At 37.8% G+C, this 22,740-nt stretch overlaps 2 protein-coding genes and 1 long non-coding RNA gene across 5 annotated transcripts; 1 reads left to right on the top strand and 2 right to left on the bottom strand.

Moving 5' to 3' along the window:
- Nucleotides 1-103: 103 nt before the first annotated feature.
- Nucleotides 104-16,294, bottom strand: LOC113120017 (transcription factor AP-2-epsilon-like). 2 transcript variants are annotated; one of them, XM_026289825.1, is made up of 7 exons: nucleotides 15,933-16,294; nucleotides 13,491-13,940; nucleotides 11,556-11,610; nucleotides 3,505-3,736; nucleotides 3,301-3,419; nucleotides 2,862-3,000; nucleotides 104-1,655 (listed from the first exon to the last, which is right to left on the bottom strand). In XM_026289825.1, exons 1-7 carry the CDS (start codon nucleotides 15,975-15,977, stop codon nucleotides 1,394-1,396), a joined length of 1,302 nt encoding a protein of 433 aa, XP_026145610.1. In that variant the 5' UTR covers nucleotides 15,978-16,294; the 3' UTR covers nucleotides 104-1,393. The 2 variants fall into 2 exon arrangements, with proteins under 2 accessions (XP_026145610.1, XP_026145611.1); XM_026289826.1 differs by lacking the exon at nucleotides 15,933-16,294 and adding an exon at nucleotides 15,303-15,510.
- On the top strand, nucleotides 1,537-9,886 carry LOC113120019 (uncharacterized). 2 transcript variants are annotated; one of them, XR_003294543.1, is made up of 6 exons: nucleotides 1,537-1,675; nucleotides 2,924-3,061; nucleotides 3,298-3,433; nucleotides 3,513-5,446; nucleotides 6,685-6,719; nucleotides 9,124-9,886. It is a non-coding gene; the product is annotated as an uncharacterized LOC113120019 (long non-coding RNA). The 2 variants fall into 2 exon arrangements; XR_003294542.1 differs by having other exon boundaries at nucleotides 1,550-1,675; nucleotides 2,822-3,061.
- Nucleotides 16,295-17,100: 806 nt separating the features above from the next.
- LOC113120016 (neurochondrin-like) lies at nucleotides 17,101-20,808 on the bottom strand. Its single transcript, XM_026289824.1, has 7 exons — nucleotides 20,707-20,808; nucleotides 20,103-20,307; nucleotides 18,913-20,022; nucleotides 18,530-18,774; nucleotides 18,183-18,398; nucleotides 17,958-18,100; nucleotides 17,101-17,671 (listed from the first exon to the last, which is right to left on the bottom strand). The coding sequence occupies exons 2-7, from the start codon at nucleotides 20,292-20,294 to the stop codon at nucleotides 17,253-17,255; spliced, it is 2,325 nt and encodes a 774-aa protein (XP_026145609.1). The 5' UTR covers nucleotides 20,295-20,307; nucleotides 20,707-20,808; the 3' UTR covers nucleotides 17,101-17,252.
- Nucleotides 20,809-22,740: the final 1,932 nt, after the last annotated feature.

Here is a 22,740-nt window from a genome sequence, read left to right as displayed (position 1 = left end):
TTTTCCTCCTCTTTTTTTTTTTTTTTTTTTTTTTTGTGGAGAACATTTATTTAGGCTCATCGTTTTGTAGATTTAGCTGTTTTCCACACCAAAACGCACTCAAAAGTTTGTTGGATCTATTTGCGTCGTACTGCGGAGTACAGAAGTAGAGGAGAAATAAGGAGCGGCGTGCACTTATGCTATCTTTGGATGTGTACTTGTTTCCTCACTGCTTTGTACACAAGTGTTTTTGCACTCAGACGAGTGTGTCTCCTTCCCCTCTCTCTCCTCCACAGACAGGTGATTAATAAACATTAAACAGTCCCTCTCTCCTGAACACACCGGAATCTAAAGGGACGAGCAGCATATGTTCGCCTGCAGGCAGAGCGAAATGCAGAGCAGCCCTGCTGAGTGTCAGAGAGACAAGAGAGATGAGGGGAGGGAGGGGGTCACGGCGAGGGGGAAGCGGGGGATTGACACTCAGGATGGGTATATGTGTGCGCTCGTGTGAGTGAGAGCCGGCAGGGGGGCAGGTATGGAGATGGATGCCCCTGAGCAGATGAAGAAAGGTAGAGTGACAGATGGGGTGAGAGGAGACAGAAGCGGTGGAAGAGAAGAGCCTAGCAACTGTTTAGCTGCGTTCGCCGACTGTAGTGATTGCCGAGCCCCCGGGGGTTAGTGGTCAGGACTGTTTTATCTCAAAGGTAATTCTGCCGGATTTGCCACTGTGTCACATTGAGGTTTCGGATTGGGTTAATGTCACCCTGCCTTTAGCAAATGGGGCTAGAAATTTCAAACATCCCCCTGGGTGTTCAATTTGTATCACACTAATTTTGTAATCACGCCAAGATTTCTACTATGCCAACAAGTCCATTTATGCAAAGCAAAAACCTGCTAGTTGTGTATAAAAAAATAAATAAAAAGTGGTGGGGGGTTCATCAGGAAGTCATTCTCAGCATCAAGCGGTTGAATTCAGTTGTTGGTTTAATAATATATTACATTTACATTGCAATACGGCAATAAGAATAACGGTAACATTGATAATAAACATACAACATGAAGTACAAAATGACATTTCACAATGAAATTTGTTTGTCAGTGGCTATTTACTTTTACGCCCCCATCCTTAATTGTCTCTGCCATCTTTTGAATTTGGTTCAGGGGCCCGATCTCCAGAGAGCACCATGTAGGGCCCCGTACAAGTCAGTCATGGGGATCCATTGGGAGTTTGTGGTCCGCATGCAGCGCAAAGCATCGTGGCATTTCCTCTTTCTCTGGAGATCTTGGATTTCATCAGAGACGAATGCAATCGGTTCGTACAGGCGTGAAACGGTGGGGTGAACACACATTCGTACACATAAATACACTCATACACTCCTAAAAGTGAGGGAGGTAGTGTCTCTCTCCCGATTGTTCATTTGCGGTGCTTGAGTTCCTTGTCGTGGTGGCTTTTTCCTCCTCCCTCTCCTTTATCCAGCAGTTTTAGGGCCTCTAGCAAGTAACTCTGGAAGGCCGACAGGGCGGCACAGATGGCGGGTGTGCCGAAACCGTGGGTGAGGAGGCTGAAGTGGGTCAGGCTGCTTTGCACCCCGGGCTCCAGGCAGGGTGTGGGGCGACTGGCACCCAACGGCGACCTGTCCTGCGACATCAGGTCCATAAACTCCTTGCAAATCTCCCTGAAGACATTAAATGAGAAGTGAGCACATGTATTCCAAGTGAAACATGTAAATAAACAGTTATTATTGGCTTGCAAGAACTGACTAATAGACTGAGAAGAAAGTGTTCTCACATGTAAAACTGAAAGTAGTACTCCGTTATTTTACTAAAGATTGTGTCAAGGGTTTTTCAAACTGGGGCCCCAAGAGGGTGCTGAGTGTTAAAAAAATTACTACCATTTCATTAAAAAATTTGTCAAAAATCATGAGATCAATCACAATTATTATTTTTTTTCTATTGACTGCCCTAGTTTTATGCTTTTTCTTTGGGTTTATTTTAAAAATAATTAAAATATTTAGTAAAAATTCACAGATTTTACATATTAAATACACACATACATATATATATATATATATATATATATATATATATATATATATATATATATATATATATATATATATTTTAACCCATAGATTCCCTTTTTATAATATAAAGCTAGACATATATTTAATTGTATAAAGACTTAAGAATCATTTATTGTTATATTATTTTTTTATTGCTAAGAATTTGAAATATTTACATACAAAACATATATACACACACACATATTTATAGTGTGTGTGCGCATGTAAAAATTTTGTAATGTTTATTTCTCTCTCTCTCTGTATATATATATATATATATATATATATATATATTAATATATATATATATATATTAATATATATATATATATATATATATATATATATATATATATAATTAAAAAAATATATATATATAGAATTAATATATATATATATATATATATATTTAATTAAAAAATATATATTTATGCATGTATTTATAAAACCTAAATTCTAGAAAATATTTACGGAATATTTAAATTATTGTTAGTTATTGTTTAGGTAAACATGAAGAATAGCAAAAAAATAGTGTGGTTGATCGAATTCAATTATTGTGATTGACCACAGCATGGACAAAAGAACATTTTAAACCTTAGCACCCTCTTGGGACCCCTGATACAGACTTAGTAAGATAACAGAGAACTATGTTACATTTGTGAACTATGCCTTGTTTAAATATGAACTATACCAGAGTGCTTCAGGTTTATTTCATGATTCAAAGAATCTATACATTTAAGTATATCTATGCCATGCAAATGACTTATTTCTTTTTTTAGTAAGTAGAAGTGATTGAACCGCTTGAAGATCTTGACTCACTTGGTGGCATGCAGCATACTGCGTCGTGTGGGCAGCTGATCTGGGTCACTTTGTCTGCACAGATACTCAGCTGTGGCCCGGGCAGGGAACTCGGTCTCGCACACATACCCGAAGTCCCGTGCGAGGTGAACCGCCTCACCTGAGAAGAGAGCGTGAAGATTGAAAAAATGGAACTTGAATGTGCTGACTCAAAACTTGAGGTGATAATAGGCTCTTGAATGTTTAAAAATGACTTCTTAGGCACTTATAATTTTGTGTTAGCACTCACTGGAAAATTATTGCTTCACATTGACATTAACATCTACGTTCTCGCCATAAGTGACTGATAATGTAGTGTGTGTGCTGAGTTTGGGACAATTACTGCAGCAAGTACGAGGCGGTGTCTCAGACGTAATCTGATAATATGCATGTGTCTGGTTTTTATTCAATGTTTCAGTACCTTCCACCAGCGCTGTGAGGAGTGTGACGTTGGCTGCCTTTCGTCGACCGGCAGGCAGGTTGAGGCCGATCTTCTCCAGACGTTCTCGCAGACAGCGGCCCCCGTTTTTGGACTTGGCTCTGAAGGAGAAAAGGTAGAAAATATTAACACCTCCGATTCCTCCAAGACATCTGATTATGTTCTCCCTCCATCCCTTCTATTCACCTGCGCAGGACTCCTCCCAGCAGTGAGGCGTTGAGGCACTCAGGTGGAGCCAGGCGTCTCTGGACTTCTCCAACTGTGACCTTGTACTTAGAGGTGGAGCTGAGGAGCGACAAGCGGCCCGGGACAGAGCAGAAAACCTCTGCAGGGTTGGACACACATCCCAAACCCAGGCCTTCTTTAGTGAGGGACAAGGCAGAGACCGCTGAGCCATTTAGCTTTGATGGGACTGGAACTGTAAGAAGAAACAGAAAGCAGTTTAGGGTTTGTGTGCCACCACAGGTGAGTGAAATCTTATTTTAAAGAAAGTGACGATTTATAAAAATGTGATAATTTGTGCTTTTGGATTCGCCCCTATGTTCGAAAACCTTTTTAAGATGCTCTCCCACAGGTTGACATCTGTTGTCTCAGTGACACTGTGTTTAATTTCTGTTTCTCACTCTTTATCTTCAAATGGGTGTTGCATCTCCATTGGGGGAAAGCTTTATTCCATCTGTTGTGCACACAGTCATTTTCACTTGTTGTGTTGGTAATTAAAGTTTTCTGGCATCTTAAAAATCTGACTTTCAAATGAACCCAACGATTACTGTGCCGAAAATAACACAATGTAATAAAATGGCAAACATAAAACAGAAAATTAGGCTGTTATGCATTAACCCATTTTAAAGCAGACATTGTATAAAGATTTGTGCCCCAGTAAACCAAGGCACTTAAAGGAATGAGACCTAAACCTCCATTCAAACTCTAATAATGATTAGTGTTCTGGGAAGAACAGACTATCATTGGCTTTTAATTTGGGCTTGAGTATTTTTGTTACATCATTCCTAAAAACCTTCATTTGTTTTCAAAAGATTAGCCTCTATGCAGACACTTAATCGAGCATTTGCTTATGGCACATCTGTGTGGGCTGGATTTTCAAGCACACTTCAATAGAACTAGAGAAAATGCAGAGTATGCATGTATTAGGAAAATCTGCTACATGGGTGTATGAATTATTCAAAAAGTGGAGGGTTGGGGGGAACATTCTGGCTAAGAAAAAACTGCCCAAGGTGACTCTGTTTACCTGGCTTGGTTGGTCTGTTGGCTGGTTTTAGAGAGATTCGGGCACCTTTAGCTTGATAGGGCTAAGAGACCAGGTAAGCAACAGCTTTGCCAAGCTAGGAAACCATCTAAACTAACTCCAGCGTTAGTTTACCCAAATAAACCATGGTTTTATTATAGGCCTGTTAGTTTAACCGTTTTTCTACAGATACAATGGTTAAATTAGTTAGTGTAACAAAATCATGGTTAATTTGTGGTTGCCATGGTTTAACAATATTTGGGGTTTTATTTGACCCAAATTGGGTTGAAAAAACCCCTCCACCTATATTTGTTCTAAAGAACCCAACAAAATATTCAAGAAGCCTAACAAAGTTAAAAAAATTTGTTTACTTTTTTGTTTGTTTTTAATTAGCTTAAAAAACTCAAACGCTACAAGTCGCGTTTGTTTAAAGTAGGCCTACGTTTTAGGTTAAAAATGCAGTTTATTTTAAAGAACACGTCGACGACAATATAAGTAGGCTACAAGAAGGCCTTCTTTAAGACTATTAGAAGACAGTTAGAAAACTACACTGAAAAAAATTAATCTGAGTGGATGTAAATGTTAAGTAATTAAAATGCGTGATATCAACAATAAAATGTTAAGTTTGTGTCTTTACTTTAATATATCTAGTTTTAAATTAATCTGCATTTGTTCAAAAAACAAGAAAATGTGTATTTTATTCCTTTACTAAATTAATCTAAGTAATCCCAGCCAAGCTTTTTAGGTACACACGCACAACAAACAATACCTTGTTTTATTTACTCACTTGGTAAAAAAAAAAAAAAAAAAACTCCCCTTCCTGTTTCGTTGGTCTGGAAACCCCTTGCATTCCTAACGAAGACGAACACGCGGACTGAATTTAAGGTAAGAATAAAGCTAGCAAATTAACAGTTAATGTTACTTGGGTTGGTACATTCTTTACAGTTTTCGAATTGCTGTACAAAAACCAGGCTTTAAATGTAATTTGAAGATTGTTGTATGTGGATTTTCTAATTAGCATTAGGCCTACCATGTGGTTACACTGGTAAGTTAAAGTTAGGTGGCTAACTTTAGCTGCTTTAAAGCATTCAGTTTTAAGCTTGGCATATGTCTAAATACATTTAAGGAGCCACTGAAGCCTATTTTAGGATTCCTTTTTCTCCCTGTGAAAGTGTTTGGTTCTCCCTGATAATAAAAGGTGATGTTGGATGCGTTGGAATGCGGGTAACGTTTGTCTCTCGTATGGGGGACAGCTGCCAGCTGAGTTCACGCAGCATTTACAGCCGCCATTTTATTCGGATAATTTTCAAAATATTACTGTTATCGTTTCATGAAATGTAGTTTTTGAAGTATTTCAGGCGAGAATGTAGTTGTTTTAAACTCAAATATGCGGTTTATTTATAAAGACAGCGTCTATTTAAAAAAATGTGTTTCGCCGATTTCAGAGATGAGCTCCATGCGATCAGCGGGAGCTCCGTCATCATTTATCCGCCGAGAGCAGCTTCAGCTCGGCTAGACCTTCTGACATTTGCCGCTGGCTCTGATGTCTCTTTAGTGGTTCAAGATAAAATATAATTCGTTTGGGGTAAAACGAAACGTTTCTTATCTTTGGCCTTTATTCAATCAATCTATTAATGTTTTATATATATATATATATATATATATATGTATATGATGTCCCTATGAACTTTTGTCATATAGGTATTTCGTCATACAGAATGCATACTCCATGAATTATGCGATCTGAAAGAGTGCCCATTAGCGCGCTGTCTGTTTCTCTTCGTGGTTTGCGTTTGTTAGGACGGTAGTTTTTACGGTCTATGGTTAGAGCGTTTACAGCTGTCAATCATAATATGTGACCATAATCCTGCCTTCTGCATGACGCGGTTCCCTGTACACTTTCTCATCTGAGCTCCGTGGAAAAAAAAAAAAAACACAAACATTTCATATGAAACTGAAGACAATTAGCTGTCTGATCGGCAGGTCAACTACCTGTAGTTGTTTGTGGAGAGAAGAAAATGTGAAACTATTTTTAATTATAGTTATAGTTATGATTTGCTATGAATTGGGTTTCTTGCATTGGTCAGTTACTAACCATTAACGTACACTGTGTCCTTAACCAGGTGATTCTCCTGACAATAGGCTACACTGGATAAAGGTATGTAACTTTCAATAAATTATATTTAAATTATATAATAAATTTATTGTAGTGAGGAAACTGGGGGTGAAGTTATAACTCAGTTGGCAGTTTTTTTTTTTTTGCATTTCACAGAGTAAATTTATAGTCCTGTAAAAAAAAAAAAAAAGTGACGACTTAAGGGGTGTGCACCATATGTTGCTGGTTGCTCAAAGTCTGCCATTGCATTAGTTCCCATTGCCATGATAATCTATTTTTGTTGATCCCATGGTTACATACATTAGCTAAAAAATAAAAAAAACTTAATTAGTTTACTTCCACCATTTTAAAGTCACATCTTTCTATTTAACATTGATGAGGCTGTGATAAAATCAACCTTACCTGATTACCTGTGGAGAAAATAACAAGATGCTTACCTGATGAAGCTGTAAGAAAAACATCTGATCAATCATGGTGTAATTTTAGATTCTCTTCTTTTCATTCGTCAGTTGCATACTCCCCTGAACAATTGTATGGCTCAGAACAACGGGCCTCAATATTGTCATATTTGACCAATCTACTTATGTTCAGTTAGTGCCCCAAAATGACTCTAGAATATGCTGGGATCTGTGTGATGCACAGGCACCATAAATTAATTTAAAAGTCAAGACACTCACACTGAAGACATAGTGCACATACAGTTTTGTTTAAAGATGTCATAGGTGTTGAAAGTAATCCTTCTCTGTAAAGTTCAAAATCAAAACAAATGACTTTTGGTGACTTGTTAGTTGAATGTTTCTTTAACAAATGTGATTTAAGGGAATTCCAGGATGGACAAGGGCAATCAGTATGTAAACAGGCAAAAAATAGCTGCCGTCTTTCCTTAATTTGTAGTATTGTTTGGTTAAAGGGGTGGTATAATACCCCTTTTTACAAGATGTAAAAAAAATCTCTTATGTCCTCAGAGTATGTGAAGTTTTTGCTCAACATAACACACAGATAATTTTTATAGCATGTAGTAAAAAAGCTCAGTTTTTGTATGTCCCTTTAAATGCAAATGACCTGCTGCTCCTGGTTGCATGTTCCTGGGGGCAGGATTTATGTACATTTTAGGGTTAGTGATGTCACCAACCCGAGTGGAAGCCGTTGTAGTCTCTACCAGCCGTTTGTTGTAGTCCTTAAAAATAGATTTCTCTAAAAGAATATATCTCCCTTTGCTTTGAACTTTGAATGTCGTAACTTTGCAGATGTTGTTTATGCTCAAACAGCAACATTACACACTAACTAAAGTTAAAAAAGTGAAATCATAATCAACCATCCCTTTAAGATTACAAATGATTGTCCTGATAAATAAATATATATTTTCTCTTTACATTTTTGAGGACAGACAAGCAGACAGAGAGGCAAACACAACTAAATGGAAGCTGTGCTCCTCACCGCTACCAGTATATGACAAATCTCGAAACTGACTTCCACCACCCTCAGAGAGACCACCCAATTTGCTCCTCATTTAGGGTCTGGATGTACTCAGATCTAGCATCTGGATTATATGGGATGGATTTGCACAGTTCACAGTTAAAGTTGAAAATTGTGTCATCATTCGCTCACCCTTAAGTTGTTTTAAACCTGTATAAATTTCTTTCTTCTGCTGAACACAAAGATATTTTGAAGAATGTCTGTAAACAGACAGACTTGGGTCCCATTGACTTCCATAGTAGGAAAAAATATATACTATGGAAGTCAATGAAACCCAAGTTGCAAAATATCTTTCTTTGTGTTCAGCAGAAGAAAGAAATTTATACAGGTTTAAAACAACTTGAGGGTGAGTAAATGATGACACAATTTTCAACTTGGAGGTGAACTAATCCTTTAATTCTTCATTCTTTTGCAGTTATCATGTGTTTTGTCTTCTCTACCGTTTTTTTGTCTGACCCTGCTGACCCAATGAGCATGTTACTGTCCAATGGTCATGCTTTAACTGCAATCTCTAGTATTGCATTAGTATTGGATTCTTCTCATGGGGATTTAATAATTTTGACTTTTCAATCTGAGTTAAATCTCGTTTTTGGCTTATTTTATCTGTAAAAGAAAACGTGCCTAATAATTCTGCACACCTGAATATAAGGCGTTTTCATTTCCAACCTTCATGTACAATTATATATCACTTATAAATGATTAAATTAATAGTAGTTAAGTTTAATATGGTTTGGAATTGGGAAAATGTTCCTGGGAATAAAATATGATCAGCAAATCAACGTGCCTAATAATTCTGCACACACTGTGTGTGTGTGTGTGTGTCTTTCCACATAAATATTTTTAAATTCACACAAGATTGTAATTGTTTATAAATGTAGGCAAATCCATGTGGGAAAAAAATTGGCTTAAATGCATTCTTCACATTAGCAAACAAAGCAGTAGGTTCAATTCTCTCTGGTTTATTTCACAGGTTTGTGATGACGATGATGCTGCAGCCATCCAAGAGGCCATCACTTCATTTGTGCTCAACATCTTTGTGGTCAGCAAAGCCAGGGATGGAGGTCTCGAGAAGAAAGTTGGAATAGCCATTGAGGGAGCGGAGGTCCTTTTTTGCATTCCCAGTGTAGCACATGCTTGCTCCTACCTTATGGGCCTTATTTATGCTTTGGAACTAAGCTACCCAGAGAAACTTAAATACACCTTTGAGGTATTTCAGAAGATCTTCCTGGAGCTGGAGGATGTTAACAAAAACATGTCCTCCAAAATCCACGATCACAAGATCAGCTTACTGGCCTAAAAGCGATACAGACATTGTTGAATGTAGAGGGTTTGAGTCCCTCTGGTAAAGTTTTACTGTTCAATTTCTCAGGTCTTTTTCAGTGCACTTTCTCAAGTCACACTAATCCTATTTCATATAGGGACCATGTTTGTGAGTGTTAATGTTAAAGGTGCAGTTGAAGGAAAGATGACAGTTAAGAAGTCAGAAACTATATTGCACAATGTGAGTTTTTTTCAATAGAAACCCAAAGAAACTGAAATGTAGGTTTCTTAGAAGATCTCCATTGTCACACGGGGATCATACATATGATCATACATGTGCAAGCGTGTTGTTTTAAAGTCTTAAGAGTATGTTACTGTACAGGACTGAAAAACGCAATTTTATAGAAAATATTCTGTAAATGTGTCTGAATGGTTTCTTATGAAGACAATAAAGCCTGTCAACTTTCACTTAATGAGCTTTCCTCTGTCACCACCATGAAGCACAATTTTGTATTGTACACAATGTCTCAACCTGTGAGGTGGATATATTTTATTATACTTTGTTTTATACTGACCTTGTCAGTTTTTGCTCTCAAATGGCCAAAATGTCAGCTTCAATGTAATAACTAGATTTCTATATTTGATGAATACATTCTACTGGCATTCTGTTTACAAGTACCAGTGTTGAACTTTTACTATAGTAGTAAAACAATTACTATTTGCATTTATACTTTCAGTAGAAATACTCAGTTGCTAATTAGAATACCTGAGTACATGTAACTTTAAAATACACTAACAAATTTTGAAAACAGTATATCCCACTTGAAATTTGTAATATTGAAATGTAAAAATTAAGTTGGATTCAATCAAAAATACACATTTTGGATTCTTAAAGTTGTGTAGATCACACACACAAAAAAATGACTAGATCAATACTAAAATTAAGTTAACTTTATGTGCAAATTTTATTTCAACAAACAGAAAAATTAAGTAGTTTGTACAAAGACTAGTCTTGTTGGATCTACGTAATACAATTATGCAAAAGAATTCATCATATTTTTTAAGTAAATCAAGCAGATTATTTTTATCAGTGTACTGACAGAAACGATTTTAAAAAATCGGCTGTTCTAAAAGTATTTGTAGCTATAATTTAAATTATTCAAGTGTAGTATTCATCCATCCTCCAAAAAGTAGAATTCTAAATGTTTATGAAGTGATAATAGGCCTATGCCACATCTGCCTTCATATGCCACAGCTATCACTGCGCTCCCGTATGTTTTCGCGCGCTGTGGCGCTGAAACAGCGCTTCTCTCCTCCCCCTTTTGCAAGGATTGGCACATAACACACTGTGTTACTGTTTATATTATCTATATCCCTGATTGTAGAGGTAAAATGCGCTGTAGTATTGGCTTTCTCCTCTTCGTGGGCGGTGTGCGCGTCTTCGCTATGCCCTGCTGTGTAGCACTGATTGGCGGACACAAACGAGCTCTGAGCGCGCGGCCGAGGTGCTGGAAGCATCTCTCATAAGCTGTGAGAGTAGATCCGTTTATTCATGTAGGCTTTAGTTTCTTCTCGACACAGAAATCTCCCTACACCCATGAGTACATAATTGATCCATTCTGTTGCTCGGTAAATAGGCGAGATTTCATAGAACACTAAATAAATCTAAAATAAATGCATAAGTAATTGATGAAAATATGCTGTAGCGTACTGCACTGCAGAAAGTGATTTCAGAAGCTATCGTCATTAACTATCCACTGATTTTTTTTTAATGGTAAGTGGAAAGGAATAGTAATGCTCTGAATTCTTCATAACTTTATTATCTGCACTCTTCCTCCATTTCGGCTTTCTCTAATCCCTCTCTTTCTCGCATATGACCATGAACAGTTCATTAACAGCAACTGCCTTAAGGGTGAAGGCAGGGTGCTACAGGATTTCTTGACTTCAAATGAAATTGCAGAGCTGAATTATTGTGTGTGTGTGTGTGTGTGTGTGTGTGTGCGCGTGTGCGTGTGTGTGTGCTTGACTGAATCCTTTATGGTGTCTGAGCAGCACATAAAATCTTTTTTCTTTTCCTTTTCTTTTTCAAGCAGGAGAGGTCACCCCCTCTTCTTTATATGCATCAGAGGTACAGACTCTCACCTTTCTTGATAACAGAATGGTCCAGGATCCCCAAAGCAGATGCCTCCTCCATACCCTGTTAAAACCGAACAGCATAACACCATTACTTCACTTAATTTAAACTTGCTTGATGGTTGAATTATTGAAAATGTTTGAAAAACACTTGTAATTATTTCTCTTCTTAATTATTTAAATCATTATGATGTTTGTAATGGTAAAATTTTTCCTGATTTATTAATATATTCATTTCTATCTGTATAATTACAGATTATATAATGTATTTATGAATATTTGTATTTATATGTTGTATTACTATGTTCCTTAATTGAAACTAGATATTTATTAGATATTGAGTCTTATATAAAAAGTTAAAGGAATGAGAGATTATGACATCACGTGTCCCAGCAATATCATTGACATCCTTTATCTTCTCCTCAGAAATAAAAGGGGAAAAGTTCGTAATGAGACGACGACTTTGCTTTTCTCTATTGTAACATGGAAGCAATGCATGAATAAAATAATACAGACCACTCTGAGAATTAACATCAGATACTTGTCCATTTAAAGTCGCAGGAATGACCTAGTAAAAAAATAGTGTTTACGCTTCTTTGTAGCTTTATGTATGGCAAATTAAACTATCAGGCTTGTTCCCGTCTAACTCAGTTCTTGGAAATGCTTCGTATCATCAAAGAGAGTCCAGTTGTTTGTTGAATAATTGGCCGAGGAAACCGATTGGACGCGCTGTAAGTTTCCTATGATGGACAGACACGAACTCATTCTGCACCTGCTCACTATAGCTACTGCTGTTTTCTCTCCTGAAAGAGTGAATGAACAAGCCTTCATGTAGCTCGAGCCGAGAATCAAACGAATTTAAAGCAGATTCTTAATCTTCTGTGGAATGGTCAGTTTAATGGATAATTCTTCAATTAGTGGCACTGACGTTTAGGTTTTAAAAAGCTTAATAAAAGCCATTTTATTTTACCTTTTTATTGCTAATATAATCTTTACAAAATATTTTTTTGTAGTCTATATTTATTACTTAATCTACAGTAATACTTTTTCGCATCATGATTTGCTTGATTGTGTGTCATTACCATATCGTTCTTCTTGAGACTTTCAATTGAGAAGAAACACATTTGTACTTTTCTACGAAATGAATTGACCGTTAACGTTTAAGTCTAAGGCTCATCTAACTTTTCTCTGAGAATTGTCGTTATCGTAACCATTGCACAATATCTAAAATCTAAACCATCCAAACATTATAACGTTAATCCACTTTTGTAGCATATATTAACGTTTTTAAGTCTTAATTTTTTAAAGATCAAGCAGTCAGAAGAGCCCATTGAAGAATCACGCACGTTTTTATATTTACGGGTTTTCGGTTTTCGTAATTTCAGGAGCAGTATTTTTTTTTTTTTTTAGTTTTGGCTGATAATCTTAACGTTTTAAAATGATATGTAAAAATATTTATCTGTTTTAGACAAACTTATGCATTAAAACAATGTGATCTTTAGTAAGAAAATACAATGTTTATTTTAAAGTGGCTATAAAATGCATTTTCACAAACACACTAGAAGGGTTATCACGGAAGAAATATCACTTTAAAGCACTCATGCATAAAACAAGATTATAAAAGAAATAGTTGTTAAGGATAATATTTACATATCCGTTATAAAAAACATTTTAGCATTTATTTGGAACAAGCAAAATACACTCTTATTTAAATAAATAGCCTAAAAATACAGATAAATTATGTAATGAAGCGCCTGAATTGTGTAGGTTACATTTTATGAAAAACAGCTGTAAAAATCTGTACATAAAAAAAAAAACATTCGTCAAATTTAAAAAACCCTAGGCTATCAGTGCTTTCATGTTTAAGGAGCATGATTCTTGCTCACTATTTCGCAATAGGGTTTTATGATAAATCTAAATAAATATAAAAGAGATTAAACTCACCTGAATGTCATCCAGACCGTGATGACCCACTGCATGCATTCCCAGAGGACCTTCACCGAGCGCCGCTGCTCCTTCACCCAGTCCATGATGGAGCAGCCGCGGAACGCCCGGATACTCCCGCCGCGGATCTAAGCTCAGAGCGCGGTGTGACTGCGACAGAAGCCCCGCGTCCTCTGAGCGCGAGCGCTGGGAGTGCCACGCTGCCTGCTGGTGCTGATGAAGGGAGTTGATGGACTGATAGGGGTCCGGTAAATGTGGGTATCCAGTGTCTTGACTCTGGGAATAAGACAGTGAGGACTGGGGGTATGGAGGTGGAAAGTAGGGGGGCTGGAAGTCAGACGCCGGAGTGTGGCAGAGAGGGGGAGCCGAGGAATACGCTGCCTGGTTCAGCGAAGAGAGCTGCGAGAGTCGCCCGCTCGAAGAGGAGCTGGACAGTCCGTCCGCACGGTCCTGTTGGTGAAAATAAGTTTCAAAACTTTGTCAATCTATGGGTCCGCCATATAGCCAATAAAAGTGTCAGGCAATAAACTTATAAAGAAAAGATCACATTGTAAACGTAAAGGGTTTTCATCATGTCATAATTGATGCTGATCCCTGTATCCACCCATTTATATTGTTACAATGACTTCTGTCATTTCTATTGATGTTTTTAGAGTTTCGAGTTTCTTCATCAGTAATTAAAATTAAAGTGCACTGATGAGCATCTTGGATATTTAAGATAGCAATTGTTTTTAGACTTTGAACAGGCTCGATTTTTGTAGGCTATACAGTATAAGCAGCATAATTAGGCCTCTTTGTTAATTATGAGCTGTGGGTAAATACAGTTAATGTTAGAATAATTTATTCTATATTTTACATGAAATGTACATGTGTGTTACTGTTATGTCAAGTCTTAGGAAAGATAACTGCCCATTCTATATTAATTAATTTTTCTTTCTGGATTTCTGGGGATTAAATTAATGGTTGTTAATCGTACTATCCTATATTCGTTAAAATCATACTAATTAAAAATGCTAATAGCTTAAGAAATGTTCCAGAGCATTTTTCTGTGCCAGGTGTTTTAACGATACCCACTGTTTTAAACAATCAGGATTGACAGACAGACAATAGATACAATTAATGCTGCTTTACAGGATTATAGGCACAGAAAAACACGTAGTCCTAATAATTTTGCTTTTTGTGCTTCTGTCCTTGCCATTTTCCAGTCTCTCGGATATTTTTAGTAAAAAAATAATTTAAACCACTGAAACACTGTAACAAATGAATGTGACAGCATTTTTCATTTCTACTTTTGCAGATAGGATACTCGTTTTATTTTTATTCATTTGTTTATCCTTTTATTTCTTCACATTGGTTTGTTTTATTATTATATTTCTATTTACTAATCGATTTTTTTTGTCTTCTAAGGCGAAAAAAAATATATTTGGCAGTTTTTCAGCTCCGTCAAAATACTAAGGGAAAAGCCATCGCATGTGATAAAAAGAAATCAAACCGAAGTTTCCGTCTCGCCTTTTTCAGCCACCAACTTTAATGATTCTCTTTGTTGAAACGTAAGATATAGACTAACTTTCAAGTCACTGTAAGACAAAGACTATTCTGTTATCTCCATTTAGACCAAGGGCAGCATGTGACATTTGCAATGAAACACACTTTTGCGCTTCCATGTTCTACGCAACACTGAACACCATTGACCCTGATTACGCTCGCTCGTCTGCTCTCTCATCTATACACTCATCGCAGCTGATATCACATGACAATCATCTCGATGATGAGTTCAACAAATCAAAAGAACTTTGCATTCGTTTAACTCACCATGGTCGAGTAGGTGTGGACCAACATCTGGACACAAGAGCTCCAATACGCCTTTTACGCGCTGACTTTTACAGCCTCCTTAAAGCCTAGTCGTCAATATAAAAAAACCGGGATCTCGATCCATTAACTATACAGTCCCGGTGATGTCCTCCTCTCTGGATGATGCTCTTTATCAAACTGTTCCTGTTAATCACACCCGAGCGCTCTTATAGCGCTACTCTACGGGGGGAGGGGTTGGCTAGACCACCTTAAAGGGACATTAATTAATTCCTCTAAATTAATTCATTCTCTTCATTCATTTGAAAAAAAAAAATCTTTTATTACGTTTTCTTGCAGGAGTTTATTAAACTTTATGACTATTTGAGCATTCACGGTTAATTTATTTAGCTTATAATGAATTATTATTTCTATAAACATCACATAAAATAAGGTTCTTAGTCTATTTTTTAAGTCAGCGTAACTGAACTTTAGAAAATAAATCACATTGTTTCTAAATGCGAAGAGCAGTTCTAGTAGCTAGCTCTAAATATACGACAGAGACTTTGTTTTCTATCTAAAATAACTTTTTTTCACATTTCTCTCAGGCTATAGTTAAAATTGAAACACTAATTAAATTGAACTGAAGCCTACCTGTAGGCAGTAAGGTTCTGTCTTGGTCCGTGATTTCCACAACATGTTTCTGGATAAAGTTGTCGTCCTTTATTGAATTCAAGACGGGAGAGATCAGACTATATGCCCTGCCAGATGAACGGTGAGAGAGAGGGGTACCGGAAAGACACGGGAGTTTTATTGACAAAAAGAGACAAGAGAGAGAGAGGGAGAGAAAGAGACGTATGCTGATGGGCGGAGGATAAACTTGGGAAGACAAAAGTAGGGGCACATGGGATAGCCTACTGATTTTGGACGGCAAGGCGCACCGAGGAAAGTTTAAACGGAGAAAAAGGGTTTGTTTTCATCTCAACATTTTTTTTACAATGCCAAAATGCTTTGGCTATACATACTGTTTTTTGTTTTATTTTTAATTTTACTCTCAAACTATTTTTCTTGCATCGTCATATTTTATAGTTGTTGAATAAACAATGTCTTCAATAAACCTTATCCAAAATAATTTCATATAATTTATAAAGATTTTTAAATATAAATATTTTTTGCTATATCATTTATTGTTTTGTTTCACATTCCTCATGATTTCAGGACATGTAACATGATAATGCATGGCAAGTAAATATGTATAAAAAATTTTATCAAACAAGTTTATCATTGTGTAAAAATGATATCAGCCTATGCGTTATTTCAAGACGCGAGAGCAGTTTCAGAACTGTTCTCATTTGTAATGTTTAATTTTAAAAACTCATAATAATTAAAAAAAAAATTATAGGTTTGTACTTACAAAATGCAACTTTTCAAACCACAGAACCGTGAAAGTGAACTGCAAAAAAAAATCTAAAATTTAAAACTTTAAAAATAAATGGTGATTATAACCCAAAATGCTTATGATGAATAATATGTCCATGTTTTCTAACAACTGTTCTCGTGCACACTTATGGCATACTGTGAAGTTGATCATGCCAGTTTGTAACTAAATCATTCCTTTGCTGTCTGTGTCTAACTTTAGCTTGCTGTAAGGATGCCACCTAGTGGACATAATACCACACAACACTGGCCGGTCAGAGCAACAGATACATTTCAGGTTACATAAATGCGCCCTTGCAAATTAATCCGTGTTAATTCCATGTACGTTTAATCAGAATTTGCTTCCTAAGAATCAAACTTTATGCATAAAATAATAAATCACCTCAATAGCAGAAATATTTTTATTCAACATTTTTGTTTTTACTTTGGCCAAAGAGTGTATTACAAATCCATTGCATATTTAATATGCCAAACAGACAAATATGACAACGTAATAAGTGCTTTAATCTGTCTTATTAAATATGTATTTCACAAATGCTACTCCACCAATATTCTACTAAGCTGTGGCAAACCCTGAAGAGATCCAGAGCTTACACTCTTGACCAGCTCACTAATGTCCTTACGACACACCGGGCATAGCTTGGCAATGGCACAGAGGACTTCCTCAAGAGCATCCTGTGAAGGTTGGTCTGGGAGACGTCCACTGGATCCTAGCAGAGTGAAGATGTTCTCCAGCCATCCTTCATCTCTGATCAGGGTGGTTATCCAGGGCTGAGCTCGAACACAACCGCCCAAAGCCTGCAAACTGAGCCTCCAGAGCTCTCCAGCCTCCTCCCAGTGTTCCTCCCAGAGAGCGCTGATCCGTGCCGGTTTAGAAGCCTGTCCGGACTGCACAGCACTCAGGAGAAAAGACAGAACTGAGGAGAAGAAACGCCGCTGGCCTAGTTCTACAGGGTCTGCAAAGATTCAAGACGCCCATTATTACTAAGCAGCAACAATAAACATATTCAGTTTTTTTGACATTTAGATTGCATTTGCCATCATCTAATGCACACTTAAAGGGATATTTTCTGTCTCAAAAAAAATAAAAAATGTATGGTTAAATTTTAGTTTAGATAATAACCCTGCCAAGCACTTATTTTCTTTTTAGTTATTTTTGTGAATTTCATCAGTGCTAAGATACACATCCTAAAAAATGGTATATCCCACTAACAAATTCATATCATTTAAAGCCAGTAGTACCTGTGGAAGTTGACTTCAGCCTGGCAATCATGAGACCCAAAGTGCAACAGTTTGCTGCTAAGACCAAGAGGCGTGGCTTATGGAGGAGAACCGGAAGTGCTTCACTCAGCATGCTCTCAAGAGCCACGAAACAAGGATCATTCCTGGGAGAGTGCAATGGAGCAGTGAATCAAGTCATGGTTAAGGAATAGCTTATCCTGTACGTGAGTGAAGATCTGTGTGTACCTGACTCGTTCTGGCTCTGTGATGGCAAAGTTTAGTAAAGCAGAACATGCCGTTTCCAGACTGGGGTCTCGTGTCACCGTTTTCCCGCTCTGACCTCTCAAAGACGCCCAACCTTTACTCAGAAAATCCACAAGCAAGGCTGGAGTATCCAGAGAGAGAAGAACCCGCCTCGGCCCGTCTTCAGCCGAGAGGTGGCACAGAGATGGGAGTAGATATCTAAGAAAGAGCAAGAACATATATACACTTAGCATAAGATCGCAAAAATATATATTGTGCAGATTTATTTTTAAATAAACTTTTCTGGACTGTGGGAACCTTCTATTAAAAAAGCCATATTAATGCCTTACCTAAGAGCAGCTTCGGTGCTCCAGGTCCCATCTTGTGAACTGTTGCTGAAGGACATCTTTGACATCCAATCAGCAAGTCCCTTCCCCTTTTCCCCTCCCTTGAAGTGACTTTTAGCATAGCCAATGAGAAAAGGCAAGAGGTCAACGACTTCTTCCTTCAGACATGAGGTTTCCTCAGCAAGCCATGCACAGAGGGAGCGAAAAGTGGCGAACAGAAATGGCTCATCATAGCTGGTCTGCTCCACCTAAACGGGGAAACAATGAGTAACGGTTTATTATTCGAAGTGTTTTGCCATTCTGAAATGTTCTTCAGAAACATTCTCCAACCGCAAACTTTTAAACCGTAACACAGTGATGCATATGTTTAACACTTGCATTCCCACCTGTTTCAGATAGTAAATTTCAGCTGAGAATGCCTCCTCCAGAGCTCCTAGGACCTGTCTGCTCTGCTGAAGACTCAGGCCAGTGATAGCTGTCTGTATCTGAGCAGGGTTTGAAACCGTCCCTTGGCTACAGGCTTGTTCCATAGCCGCTTCCATGATGCGATAGCAGGCAGTGAGTATGTGCTGCAGCTGGGGGGAGATTTCTGTACCCGGCGGCTCTTCTAGACCCATCCTCACCTCCACACACGCCCGGTTCACCAGCAGGCAACAGAATTTAGGAGGTCCCGTTGATTCCCATCCATACAGGTCCAGAAGGCAGGCAGATACTACCAAAACTGAGCCTAAATGCTCTTGACTGAGCTTGCCCTGAACCAAAGGCCGCAGCGAAGCCCATAGATTACCCACAATCTCCTTAAGCACCAGGCTTTCTGACTCGACCCCGGGTGGAGGAAGAAACGGTGCTATTTGAGAGCATATCTCTAACCGGTCCTGATCTGAAACTCGGCAGAAGTTTTCCGAAACGTTTTGCAACAGCAAGAGGAGATCAGACGAGTGTTTAGTCCAAGCCCTTGATCTTATGCTAGATGACAACAGGTATCCCAACAGTGGAAGCCCTTTTTCATGGCTGAGAGTTTGTTTTTTGAGTATGGCTCTACATAGAGACAGAACAGCACCACGGGTGAGAAGCTGCTCGGGGCCTTGCGGTAAAGCACACACAGCATTTAGAACCTGATAGCAGTCACAAGCCAAAGCCTCGTCCAAGGTAGACGTACTAGAAGTGGTCTGGGAATCTGTAGCACTTCCACTCTGGGATTCTTTCCCAAGTGTTTTTGTCTGTTTATCTGTCCAGTTGGGTCCGTTCTCCAGTATGCTCAGGATCAGAGGGACTGTGCTGAGAAGCTGTGGATGAGCAACCATGCTTGTGTCTGTGCTGAGAGCAGCCAATAGAGCAGTGCCCAGAGAGATCAACTCCTCCGGGGGCAATCCGGAGCGGTCTTCACCCCGAAATGCTGTAACCAGAAGGCGTGCGGGAAGATTAAAACCTACTGCTTCAAAAATCTGATGTAGAGTTTCGTTATCCAGCTGTCTTGGTGGACACAGCCTTGTGATCTAAATGCAAGAGAAAACAATGAGCAATACAAAAGATGTTTTGAGTATTGGGTGGATGAGGAGGATACTCTGTTGTTTACCAGGAGAAGTGCTGCTAAAATGTGGCTGTCATTCTTTGCATGAGTGAGAGCATGTAGACAGCGCTCCAGAACCTCCCTCTGAGACGAAGACAGGCCCCTGGGTTCAGAACTGCTCCCTTCTGCTGCATTTGGCTCTGTATTGGGTGGATGCTGCGGGGTAAGGACTTCCTCTGGGTTGAGATTCTCTGCCATCTTCTGGGCCAACCTGTAAACAACCATCAGATATTCATTCATGCATCAGAAGTTGTTAACTTCTTGGGAAACTAGTCCAAATGTATGCATATAATGCCTGGTGTGTAATTACTGATAGTGCTTCAATATGTTAGATTCAGGAGTCAGGCCTGAAAAAATGTCTGAGGCATAATCAGGTTCCGCAGTTTAACAGGTTTAAGAGTTCACGTCAGGTTCAATCACACAGCTGTGAAGGTAAATGACTGTTGCTCAATGTTTATAATTGCATTATACAAGAACTAACGTTAAGCGTTTACTAAGTAGCAAGCAGACGTTAAGCTAAACATATTTTAAAACCATATTCAACACATATACATGTCTTAAATTATGTAGACTGGTGTAAATCAAATAAAAAAATGCCATAAATGTATACCATATGAAAGAATAAACCTAGAACCAGGCAGGATTATCGTACACGCGTTGAATCTACGTACGTGGAAACGGAAAGGCTCGCGAGACATACGAGAGAAGTCGATTTCAAAATAATAGTCCTTGGTAAACAAAAGAAAAACAGCAATGCGATATGTGCGACTGATTATGCGAATAATATTAAGAAGTATGCTTGTTTGTTTGTTTGTTTAAAAATAAGAAAAGTCTCAAAAGTAGGGTTTCTATTTTATGAAGCAGGCTGAGTAATGCATACGCAAATAACTCAAATACAAAATGATAAATAGTAAACCAAGGTAACTTACATTAGGCACTTAATTAGGCACTTAATGTTATGTTATATTGTAAAATAAATATTAACATGAGTAATACCAAAATCTAAAATTAATTACAAATGAATTAATACAATTAAATAGAACACAAAAAAGATAAACAATACTGATTTAATATTGTACATGAATAATAAAATATAAATAATATCAATATAATATAGTATTCATAATTATAATATTAATATAATACTATAGCATTAATAGAACCCCAAATATTAAACCTAAAACAAATTAATGAATGAATGAATAAATAATGCTTTGCTTTTCCTGACTGGAATTACAAGTACCTCTTTTTAACAGGAAACAGGAAATGATGAAAAGAAGGTTTGAAATCAAATGTGAGCGAGTGGAGTAGTGTTAATCCCGAATTTTTATTGTCCCGAATATAACTGTTATCTGCAGAAATAAACTAACGTTACTTACGGACCAGGAGCAACAACAATAAGCGCAGTGAGTTTCTACACAAAGTCTTTGAGCGCGGAATTCAATGCTCTTTCCATTCAGTCTCATCCATTCATAAATAGACAGATAATCTAAATAGTTTTTATTCCATAAGAACGGTACCACTTTTTTTGTTAAGCTGACTAAGTGAATGATGTCTGTTTTTAGATGTCCGCTCCACTCCCGCAAAAGGGTCTTGGTCCGGGTGTATTACCTGTCATGCCCCACCAGCAGCAGACGCAGCCCGGTGTTACGGTTTAACTGGTTACCGTGTTATCTGGTGACCAACTTCCTGTTTAGGTCTCCGATGCAGATGTGCTGGAACGACGGCAGCAGATTCGCCGATTCTGAAAGCACAAACTGACGTGATATTAAGTGTCTAATAAACGCACACTTGCTCATTGCATGATTTTGATATTCTTGCAGAGATAATAAGTTATAGGTATGATCGCCCGTAGCGGCTGAAGTAAGTAGGATAAACAAAAAAATAAAATACAGTAAATCAGTGTTGGCACGGGTTTCGAACACGCGCTAAAACACGACGCGCCGCGAAATGACACTCACGAACCACCGCGCCACCGATCTTCACAATAACAGCTCCAGATCTCTGTATTCAACACAGGACTCTCGGTGTCACATCGTGAAACGGGCTGAATCAAGGAACTGTCACCGTGTTAACTTGTGACCTCTGTTTGCAAACCAAAATCCAATTTTACTGTTGCTATAAGTTAACAATTCCAGCCAAAGCGCTTCTAATGCTGCTAAATGATTTGATACGATCTGAAAATTACTCATCGTCAACAATTACGAATCTCATTAATGTAAACATGCATAACAACAGCCCAACGTTTAAGTAGCTTAGTTTCATTGATTCATTGGCAAAACACATTCTTACAGTGGCAGGCTGCCCACATACACTTCTTGGCTATGAACTGCAAAACTAGATGTACAGAATGCATCATTTCACTTTGAGGAACAATATTTAATAATAATAGGATGCACTACTTTGCTGTAAAGTGTAATTTACTTTGTTTAAATAACTTTGCAACATATTTTTCTGCTTGAATGGTTGTGATTGTATGCATCTGAATTGAAATCAACTAGACACGAAGCACAATTGACTACATAAAATTGTCATTACAGACTTACATGCAAAGACCATCAAAGTTTTTATTGAACCCAAATGGCCATTTCCGTTACAACCATTAAAGCTCTTGAAAATGTTCTGTGTTGTTTTTATTCAGGTT

This window comes from Carassius auratus, chromosome 19 (genome assembly GCF_003368295.1).
Source record: "Carassius auratus strain Wakin chromosome 19, ASM336829v1, whole genome shotgun sequence".
Classification (NCBI taxonomy): domain Eukaryota; kingdom Metazoa; phylum Chordata; class Actinopteri; order Cypriniformes; family Cyprinidae; genus Carassius; species Carassius auratus.
Note: the sequence above shows the minus strand (reverse complement) of the source record. Positions and strands in the feature narration are given on the sequence as shown.

Coding starts and splice junctions, on each gene's coding strand:
- LOC113120016 (XM_026289824.1), bottom strand. CDS start 20,294: ATGGCAGAGAATCTCAACCCAGAGGAAGTCCTTACCCCGCAGCATCCA. Junction 20,023..20,102: donor TTTTAGCAGCACTTCTCCTG/GTAAACAACAGA, acceptor TCTTGCATTTAG/ATCACAAGGCTGTGTCCACC. Junction 18,399..18,529: donor AGCACCGAAGCTGCTCTTAG/GTAAGGCATTAA, acceptor GCTCTTTCTTAG/ATATCTACTCCCATCTCTGT.
- LOC113120017 (XM_026289825.1), bottom strand. CDS start 15,977: ATGTTGTGGAAATCACGGACCAAGACAGAACCTTACTGCCTACAG. Junction 11,611..13,490: donor ACGGTCTGGATGACATTCAG/GTGAGTTTAATC, acceptor CGGTTTTAACAG/GGTATGGAGGAGGCATCTGC. Junction 3,737..11,555: donor CCATTCTGTTATCAAGAAAG/GTGAGAGTCTGT, acceptor TTCTTCTTACAG/TTCCAGTCCCATCAAAGCTA.